Source organism: Chroicocephalus ridibundus, chromosome 8 (assembly GCF_963924245.1).
Source record: "Chroicocephalus ridibundus chromosome 8, bChrRid1.1, whole genome shotgun sequence".
NCBI lineage: Eukaryota > Metazoa > Chordata > Aves > Charadriiformes > Laridae > Chroicocephalus > Chroicocephalus ridibundus.
In genome coordinates, this window is record NC_086291.1 from 24,411,012 (window position 1) to 24,421,715 (window position 10,704).

The window sequence follows — 10,704 nt, forward strand, 5'->3', positions numbered from 1 at the left end:
CATAACGAGGATATCTTTAACTACACCAGTGTTCTGTTTTAGAGTGCAAGCCCTTATACTTACTGTGTAATTCTTGAAGAAAAAAATCAAAACAATATACGAATTTACAAAATTGATGCCCACTTTTTGGCCATATTAGCACACGCTTTTTAAACGCTTACAGAATGTCTTTTACTGAGTTTTCTTGAAAAAGATCTCCTAAAAGTAGAATGATGACATTTTTGTTAGCTTTTTAAAATGCATATGTCTTGAAAAAGCTACAGAACTGCATTGCTTCAAGATCAAGAACCTGGTGGTCTTCCTTCTCCTCCTCCTCTCCTGTACCTTCTTTGCATCTCAGAACTGGAAAGTAGGAAATGTTTGTATATAGTCATTAACGCTTATTGAAATGTTACCTTTTGTACACCTGAATTCAGAGTAGCAAAAATACATATGAATGTTTTTTGGCAGCTGCAGTTCTCTGACAACTTCTTTCTTCATTTTTCAAAATCTAATCTTCTACAAATTCTGCTATAAATTAATTCACGAGTATCTTCTTTACTGCTTGCAGTATTTTGTACTGTATAATTACACAATTATTTGCTCATAATAATAAAAAATATTCCAGTGGGTTCTGGAATGATGGCATCTCAGTTAAGTAACTTGAATTGACGTACGTTTTGTCATTAATTCAATCTAGATCTTTTTTCTTTACACTCTGAGCATTTTCATAGCAGTGCCACTATGGAAAATGATGAAATGCCAAGGAGTATTGAATTACACAGAAAACAATTTTGGGAAAAATAGTCATGGTCTTCAATACACAGGAATATTTGAATTTGTTTTTTTTTTTCCATAAGACATTTTGCAGGTAACTATGGTATCAACCTAAAAATAAAAGTGCTTACACTTGTCAAAATCAGTATTTGCCGATAATAGCTTCATTTCTAGGTCACCATTCCAGAATTTTCTACATGATGAAAACTCTGCATTTTTGAATCCTACAGGTGCTATATATGGAAAGAGCAGTGTTTGCATTTCCTCCCTGAGACTTAAAAAGAAAGAAAGAAAAAACAAGTTGAAGCTATTTGTTCTAATGTTATATTTGCTTATCACTGTTGAAGTTGCAATTTCCATTTCAGCGTTAGTTTCTGTAATGTTACAGTACCAAGCTCATTGCTTGTACTGTGGTGCTGACAAATAGAGACACTTGGAGTAAAATAACCTCTTCAGAACTCAGGTTATTGGACAAAGTAGTACATTTAGAGTGACCTTTTTTTTTCTTTTTACTTAAATTGTGCAGGATGGAGGCTTCCTGCCTAGAGCTGGCTTTGGAAGGTGAGCGCCTGTGTAAAGCAGGAGATTGCCGAGCTGGTGTATCTTTCTTTGAAGCAGCTGTTCAGGTTGGAACTGAAGATTTAAAAACACTCAGTGCTATTTACAGCCAGTTAGGCAATGCCTATTTCTACTTGCATGAATATGCGAAGGCCTTGGAATACCATCACCATGATTTAACTCTTGCAAGGTAATCTCGTGTCTTTCTTTAGCTATGTTCTCCATTTCATCCCATTTGCGTAGAAATGAGCAGTTGACTGTCATTTTTCTACCAAACCCTGCTATTAATACTGGATAATGAGCGAATGTGGTGATGGCAGAAGGCTGGGGGGTCTGGCAGGTAACTTGATTGTCCTTTAACCTGCGAGCTAATACTTGGTCTAGCACCATAATCTGACTGAGGCCATACCAGGTTTGTGGATAATTAAGTGGCTTCTTTAAATCCCTTTCTTTACCCTTTCCTGTTTCTAAAACTCAGTCTTTCTGGTTCTCCAGAACGTTAAGCTGGCTCTCTTGTTTACTCATTCATGTGTGTCTGTGTAAAATTCATAATATTGTGAAATCTGAAAACCCTGTGCATTTCATGCGCTATTTATGCATCTGACTTTTAACGATTTGGTATAGATCCAATAAAAGACACGGGCACCTAACGTACTTCACCTCAATTTAGGCACAAACTTATTCTTCCCCCTGCCTTAACCTGCCCAAGCGCTGTCACCTTGTGGGAACTTGTTTTGTTGTGTTATTCCCCAGGTATCACAGGCTGAGTGGTTCAGTGCCAGTCTTTTATCTTAGTCTCACTTAGAATCTAGAAATGTAGTATTACCTCTGAGCTTTCTGGGAGACAGTATGTCTCGTAAATAATACAAGACTATGATAGTCAGGTAAAATGCAAAAACAGTTAAACCTCTCTAACGCTGGGGCTGTCTTTCTATATAATCATTAAGAATTTTCTCTTTATTCTGTTCCTAAAAGAAGTGATTTTTTTTTTTCACTGTTAAGTAGATGATCAGTGCCATGAATATTAGCACCTGGACAAACAGCACCAACAAAATTAAACATCGGTAACCACAGACTGAACAATGTTTATGAGTGCATTATAAATATAAAATAAACGGAATATATACGCATTTACATGGTTGTAATCTCTTTTCATAAATTCTTCTAATTCTGTACCATACATGGATCATGTGTGTGGCTTCAAATAATACACTATTTACTGGGTGCTTTATTTCTGCAATTTTAGGACAATTGGAGATCTACTGGGAGAAGCTAAAGCTAGTGGGAATCTGGGCAACACCTTAAAGGTACTTGGGAATTTTGAAGAAGCTATTGTTTGCTGTCAAAGACATCTGGATATTTCCAGAGAACTTAATGATAAGGTAAGGATTGCTTAGGAATCTGGAAGTAAACTGCTAATGCGTATTTCTGAACCCTGTTGTATTGGTAATGAGTGTGCCACCATTCAGAGGGAAGCAAATACTGAATATTCAATTATTTCTTTTAGACAGTAAGAATCTGTAGTTGTAAGATAATTGCTTGCACCTGGAAGACTGTAGATCCAGATTAATAAATATTATCCTGGTTTGTGGTTTGAGGGTTTTTCAAAAATTTATTTAATTTTAGCGATAATTGGCCTCAAAAATTATGATGTATCTTGCACCTCAAAAGGAAGCGGTATGCAAAACAATTTGATTGAGGGATGTGACTGGGTGGGTGATAAAAACATGTTCAGAATGGGCAGAGCATGTGTTGACAAGTAGTTAACAAATTTTTTTTCCCATCTGTGTGTTGTACTGATAGTTGTTGTGACATGACTTTGAAGTATAAAATTTTAATGCCTTATTTTATTTTTGGTTTAGGTTGGAGAAGCAAGAGCACTGTATAATCTGGGAAATGTATATCACTCTAAAGGGAAAAATGTAGCTAGTGCTGGGACTCATGATCCAGGGGAACTTCCAGATGATGTGAAAAATGCTTTACAAAAAGCTGCAAATTATTATGAGTAAGTAGTAGCTTTAAATGTCGGGGATCGAGAGGATATCATCATCTAGTTCATTAGAATATTGGGAGATTTGTGGTGTCATGAACAACCTGTGGCACACTTCTATTCAGAACAGTGGTACCTATGAGTTTTTTCCCCTTTTAAACAGGAGAGTGCACTATTTTTTTGTTATGCCCTCATTTTTAGTGTACCTCTTATTACCTGATAAGTCCTTCCCTTATGGTAGAATCCAGTTAGTACTCTTCAAACCAGACTGAGACAACACCAGACCTCGGTATACCTATATATAACGTAGCTCTCTAACTAGAAGTGCGCACACAAGCTTGAGTAAGAATGCAGTTAAGTTCGGTATCTCACAAGAAACGTTTCCTACTCAGTGGAAGATTCATGGTTGCATAAAGGCCATTAAAATAGGCCAAAGTAGAATACCACTACCTTTTCCTTTATATAAAGATTTTTTTTAAATCATAATTTAAATGACTGTGAGGAAAAAACCTCTTAAAAGTCACTATTCTTCCTCTTTTCATTTCCCCCAAACCAGGGAAAACCTGACAATAGTAACAGAGCTGGGTGATAGAGCAGCACAAGGACGTGCCTTTGGAAACCTGGGAAACACACACTATCTTCTGGGCAACTTCAGGAGTGCAGTTTTAGCCCATGAACAGGTACAAGAATGTGCTAGTAAGGAATTCTGTTCTAGCAAGATATCACCAGTTGCTCCTCATCTTAAGTATGTGTATTGTGTTGGATCGTGTTGCAAGGTTTTTAATGCAAGTTTTAAACCTTAATGTCAGAGCTTCAAATCTAGCTGTTCAAGCATTGTTAGCCTAAAGAACAGATATAGATGCACAGTCCAAAAACTATGAGCATGCATTTCTGTGTGCAAATGTATGTTACAAAGTACAAAATCAAGTAAATAACACTATTATTTCACATTTTTAAGCGTCTCCTAATTGCAAAAGAATTTGGTGATAGATCAGCGGAAAGAAGAGCATACAGCAATCTTGGAAATGCCTACATATTCCTGGGTGAATTTGAAACTGCTTCTGAGTACTACAAGTTAGTTGAATGCTTATATATTTATACCTCTTGTATCGTTTATTTCTGTTGTGCCTGGTACTTCAGCTCACTGTAGAATAGCCATCTCCTCAACATCTACTTAGAAGCATATACTTAGCTGCATTTGTTTAGGAAAAATAACATTTTTTCCCTAGTTGCTTAACTGTTCTGTTTTTTTTTTTTAAGGGAGTGGCAGCATTAATATTTTTTAAACTTGTTATTTTAAATAGATTCTTGTTTGCACGGTAGACATCTTTCTGCTGATAGGCATTTATTCCCCTTTATTCTAGAACCAAGCATTGCTGGCTTAGCTCTTAGCAAGTTCTGGCATGATCTGAGTACAGATCACCAGAGATACACCTGAGATGGGTATCTGTCTCAGGTATACTCACTAGCTGAGATGGGTGGTGCATGTCAACATGAATTTACATATTTAGTCTGTATTTTCAATCAAGACATTTTTCTTGTCTCTGCACCACTAAGCAGCTGCTGCTATAGCTTGGCCAGCAAGTTATAAGTGTGGCCAGCAGGTCGAGGGAGGTAATTCTGCCCCTCTGCTCTGCTCTTGTGAGACCCCACCTAAGTACTGGCTCCAGCTCTGGGGCCCCCAGCTTAAGAAGGACGTGGACCTGTTGGAGCATGTCCAGGGGAGGGCCACAAAGATGATCAGACAGCTGGAGCAGCTCTCCTGTGAAGACAGGCTGAGAGAGTTGGGGTTGTTCAGCCTGGAGAAGGCTCTGGGGAGACTTTATAGCAGCTTTCCAGTACCTAAACGGGGCCTACAGGAAGGATGGGGAGGGACTCTTTATGAGGGCAGGACAAAGGGTAATGGTTTTAAACTAAAAGAGGGAAGATTTAGATTAGATACAAGAAAGAAATTTTTTACAATGAGGATGGTGAGACACGAGCACACGTTGCCCCAGAGAGGCGGTAGGAGCCCCATCCCTGGAGACATTCAAGGTCAGGTTGGATGGGGCTCTGAGCAACCTGATCTGGTTGAAGATGTCCCTGCTCATTGTATGGGGGTTGGACTAGGTGACCTTTAAAGGTCCCTTCCAACACAAACCATTCTGTAATTCTATGAAAAGATAAGCTCGGCAAAGACACAGTATAGGCGTTAGCATCGTAGTGTGGATTTCAGGGCTTACCTGTTCTTTTTGAAAAAAGAAAAAAACCCTGAATACTGCTCAGATTCTTCTCAGCACTCAAATTCATCTTACCCAGCAGGGCTGGGCTCACTTAGTGGTTATAGGTCTGTCTTGCTCTTGTTGATGGAGAATATACAGTATTTACTGTACTGCTGGTACTAAACTGTTCCAGGTGCATACTGTCGGGAAAACCACTGTAAATTATTGATGAAGCAATAAATTAAAAACAGCTGTTTGATGGATCGGTCTGCTTTCTAAGAAAGTAAATGGAAATAGATTGCAGTGGAAGGAAAAGACACTTAAAATCTTCTGAAAGCTTGCAAAATAGTAATTTACTAGTAGCTAATTTGCCAGCCTGGTGTCCTAATTTGTTTAATTTGTATAATTGATTTTTAGTTGCGCAAATATACTTTTAAAAACTTTTCCTTGCCGTGATTTTTGAGGCGACTAACCCTTTCTTCCAGGAGGACGTTACAGCTGGCTCGACAGCTTAAAGACAGAGCTGTGGAAGCACAGGCCTGCTACAGCCTCGGGAACACGTACACTTTGCTTCAAGACTATGAAAAAGCAATTGATTATCACTTGAAACACCTTGTGATTGCTCAGGAATTAAATGATAAGTAAGCCCTAAGACATTGTTTACTCTATGAATGACACTTAAACAAAATCCTGTTACCTCTAACCCTGCTGCCGTTGTACGTGACAGCTGAATTAATGTAAATCCCCTACAATGCTGGGCTCATGAAGGTACTCATAATTACACATGAAGGTACTACAGCTAATGAGTCTGAGATGAAAGATGAATGACTGTCTCTACATGCTCTTCTGTCAGCATCTCCTTTGTAAATTAAGGAAAAGAAAAGCAAATCTCTCTGTCATGACTTCATTGTAATAATTTTGCATACCTTCACAAGAATACGTCTCCTAATTTCCACAAATTAAAGACTATGGGAAGGGGTTGGAAATGGGGAATAATACAGTAGAAAGTAATGCTTATTTTATAATCATGATTTCTAAGGCCCTTTTTATAATGTTGGGTACAACTAATATTTTTTACAACTTTTAAATGCACTTCTAACTGAATAAGCAGAATATATGAAGAATAGAAAGGCACGCAATCTGAGGAAAAGCAAAGTAGGTTATAAAATGTTCTGTGCTTGCAAAACTGAGTGCCTTGTGTTTGCTCTGAGCTTAAAAAGTAAAAACTTGGTTAGATTTGCTCATATTTATGGTTATACCCAGATCACATTCCTTTAAATACAATACTTCAGGTGTTGGTGTTGGAATGGTTTCTGATGATAGCCTTCGTTTTTCTTGGCACAGCAATCTCATTGTAGCAATATTACGAAAACCTGACCCCTAGTGTTCAGCAAGACAAGGTATAATTGAAAACGTGTTTATTTTTTGCAGAATTGGTGAAGGAAGAGCATGCTGGAGTTTAGGGAACGCATACACTGCACTGGGAAATCATGACCAAGCTATGCATTTTGCAGAAAGACACTTGGAGATTTCAAGAGAGGTATGATTTTCACACTCTGCTGTTGGTTTTTGCTCTCACGGGGATTTTCTGGAGGTGTCCATGTGTGTGCTTTTGAATAATGGATTTTGAATGATTTCTGAGATCATTGATTCCAAATCATTTCAGTCATGTCTCACTGCAGCTCCTTAGTTCTCATGCCACCTCCGATAATGTCATTGTGGAATTCAAGGTAATAGCCTAGCAGAGGTTATTTTAGGTTTTGTTATGTATATTTTAGTTTTTACATATTTCACTAAAAAGATGATTCTCTGAGTTTTCAACCAGGAAAACTTTTTCAGCCTTTTTCCCTCAGAAATCTATGGGAGAAGGTTTGCTTTATGTTTACATATGTGTGTACTTTGTTACAGTAATAGAACTGCTTATTTTATTTGCTTGCAGGTAGGGGACAGAAGTGGGGAACTCACTGCTAGACTTAATCTCTCAGATCTTCAAATGGTTCTTGGATTAAGCTACAGCACAAACAACTCCATGATGTCAGAAAGCCATGTGGCAGATAACAGTCTGAATGGTATGTGCCTGTTTCTGCAATACTTTCTATCTGTGAACTTCAAAAAGAATCTGTTGTTTGCATTGTTTTCTGCCTGCTGATGGTTGAGTACGCAGGTTTGCCTTTTTTCCCCCCACCAGCAGAAAAGGGTGGTTTTTGCAGTATTGGACCCCTTCAGCTCCTTCTTTTCTGGAGGATTTACAATGTGAATCACAGATTACTGCTTAGTTTCTTTGTGTGATGTTTCTGATGGTGTCTGTCCTCCCCCATTTTTTTTTTCTTTTTAATGTGGGAGATGTATCTACTTGCGGCCAAATTACGTCTTTCCTTTTTTTCTTCCTACCGTCTTAGTCACACTGGGGGTTACAGTAGAAGCCAGTTCATTCCATGTTCCTGTGTTCAAAGATGCATGGTCCTTCTCTCGTGTCCCATGAAAGCAACTTACATAGCTTAGATCAGCGTGGTTTTGAAGGCCTCTTTTACTAGCAATTATTTATTCTCTGTTGATATATTTAACTAACTAACTGCACTATTTTGGAACTCAGAATTGCTGCATCTTTGACCTTAGATACAGCTTTGAAGGTGAAACCATAATCTTAATGATAAAAAGGTGAACTTGATTCTTTTGAAGGTACCAGACCGAGAGCAGGACGCCGTCACAGTATGGAGAACATGGAACTTATGAAATTAACACCAGAAAAGGTTGGTGCTTTCCTTCTTTCTGTTCTGCCCGTGAGATTGCAATGAAATGTTTCTAAGGATTTAACTTCAACAGTTATGAATAGTCAGAAGTTTTATAAAACTTGGAAAGAACTCAGCAGAATGTTGATGCGTCATTTGTGTTCCCTTTTTAATTTAGTTGATCTTAGAGTTAGGTAAAAGCAGGTCTGACAGTTGTAACAACTAATGCTTTTGTTGTCTAGGTAGCAGCATCTTACATACGTCATGGTTGCAATGGCTTGTGGAAAGCTTGCTTCATTCCCCTCACAAACACAAAAGAATGGGGTCCTGTACTGTGCATCAAATGAATTCCTTTCATCTCCTCTTTAAAAGTGACTTGAGGATGCAGCATCAAAGTGATATAGAGCAATATTTCTAAGCTTTAGCTTAGCTGCTCTGAATATTTTTTCTCTGGTTAGTCATTTTATAGGCACTTAAAATTCACGTTGTGCTTTTCACTTCGTGATTTCAACCAACTTGCAAGCCATTAGGAGTTTCAACATCCATTTTGAGTAAGGATGCTACTTCAGAAAGGCTGTGAGTCACAGATAGGTAACGTAACTTCCCCCAAAGCTCAGAGAAATCTCTTGGAGCTGGGAGTTTCTGACTAAAATCCTTGTGTCGATCTTCAGATTTCCTTCAAATTCAACCTGCCTTTAAACTCTGGGCTGGCAGTTCTACGTAAATGAGTCCAGGCGCAGACTGAAATTGCCGTTTTTCCCTCCCTACTGGGATATTTAATTCCCATCTTTTCAAGTGATGCAAAGCCTGCCATCATGTTTATCAAATAGGAAATTAAATCTCAAAGCTTACATCTCGACATCTGTACCGACAGCTGAAGTCAGCACTGATGCTCAAGAGCCTCTTTGTGTACTGATTTAAAAAGATCGTGCGTTTAGTCCAGGGTGGTTTCTCTGCAGGGAATCTTTAAGCTTTTGGCCAGTATCATCAACTGTATTTTCTTACTCTCTGAATCTATTTATCTGTGGTACCTATTAGAAACATAGCCCGTGATAGTCTGTGCCCTAAATATACAAAAATAGTTCATGTGGATTTTTGTAATAAAGTATTAACCTAGTATTGCAGCTTAGCTCTTATAAAGGGCTTTTTTCAAAATACTCATTTAGTAGATTCTGAAAATTAATTCCACAAATGTCTTTGATATATAGAACAACGTATGATACCAGCATTATGGTCTGATTGTACAGGATGCCACCATCTTGGACCTGGAATCTGTGTGCTCATCTTAAATAAGCCTTCAAAAGGCAATCCGCTTTGGTAGGCAGCACTGCTGGAAAACTTGTGATTTGTATTCACAATTTCTGATGTTGAATTATGAAAAAAATGTGGTTTTACTCAGTTATTGTCAGAGTTTGTCAGTTGTAGATAAAGCTGCCAATTTTGTGGATAATTCTGTTTATTTTAGAAGAGTATTTCGCTTTATCAACCTGACAGATTTTCCCTATCTATTCTGTTCTTCAGTGACAGGAGACGGTTGTTCCTGTTTGCTCTTGTGCTGGCATTCTTCTCCCTCTTTCCTTTTCAGTCTTTACTGGGAATTTCGTGTCTATAAAGGGTTTCATAGAAGGCTGGTTGAGTATTTGGGTTTGTGTAAGGGTTTGTTTTGCTCTAACACTTTGTAAAAATAGGGATTTTTTTTTTTTATTTCCAATTTTAAGAAGGTCAGGTGGGAAATGCCAGCTATGTCTACATTTTAGTGTTCACATTAACTACATTTCCTGCACTGCGGTCAGCAAGGAAGACTTCCACGTGTTTGATTAAATATACTGTTTGACCACATTTTAATCAATCCTGTGTCGCACTACACTTAGTTATCAGTACGAACCTGCTGCAGGTAACAAGAGCTCCATAATCACAGGTCAAATGATAGAACCAAACCTAAGTTTTCACATCCTTGTGGCTGGATAAACTAAATAATGCAAAGCTGCTTCATTTTGGGGAGAAAAAGCAGCAGCAAATAAGAGGTAACAGTATAGGTAATTAAAATCAGAAGGCTTAATTTCATGACTCTTGTTTTCTTAGGTTCAGAACTGGAACAGTGAGATTCTTGCTAAACAGAAACCACTGGTTGCCAAACCTTCAGCAAAACTGCATTTTGTAAATCGACTAAAAGGCAAAAAGTACAAAAACGGCACCACTTCCAAAGTTTTGCAGGATGCCAGTAATTCTATTGATCATCGACTTCCAAACTCTCAGAGGGTAGGTTTGGCGAGCTGTGGATATCATGGCCTTTACTAATCTTTGTCCAATCAGAATTATGGAAAACACATTCCTGCAGCTGTCCACTTCAGTTTTACTCCATTTAAACATTGTGTCTCTGTGAAACGATGCAGACTCTGCCATTCTACAGCTGTCTCATGGGTGGTGCCGGCTTTAAGCTTTTCCTACTATTGGAACATTTTTTTCCTGG

General features: G+C 38.2%; 1 protein-coding gene across 3 annotated transcripts in view; it reads left to right on the plus strand.

The window, feature by feature from the left end:
* The window catches only part of GPSM2 (G protein signaling modulator 2), a 31,443-nt gene that overhangs the window by 17,822 nt on the left and 2,917 nt on the right, over positions 1 to 10,704 (plus strand). For 2 of the 3 annotated variants that reach the window (XM_063345286.1, XM_063345287.1), the window contains 10 exons: positions 1,283 to 1,504; positions 2,561 to 2,696; positions 3,177 to 3,319; positions 3,861 to 3,984; positions 4,263 to 4,378; positions 5,991 to 6,146; positions 6,937 to 7,045; positions 7,445 to 7,574; positions 8,185 to 8,255; positions 10,317 to 10,493. In XM_063345286.1, coding sequence (XP_063201356.1) covers positions 1,283 to 1,504; positions 2,561 to 2,696; positions 3,177 to 3,319; positions 3,861 to 3,984; positions 4,263 to 4,378; positions 5,991 to 6,146; positions 6,937 to 7,045; positions 7,445 to 7,574; positions 8,185 to 8,255; positions 10,317 to 10,493 — 1,384 coding nt within the window. The remainder of the gene's footprint in view (positions 1 to 1,282; positions 1,505 to 2,560; positions 2,697 to 3,176; positions 3,320 to 3,860; positions 3,985 to 4,262; positions 4,379 to 5,990; positions 6,147 to 6,936; positions 7,046 to 7,444; positions 7,575 to 8,184; positions 8,256 to 10,316; positions 10,494 to 10,704) is intronic. The other variant, XM_063345288.1, reaches the window with a different exon arrangement.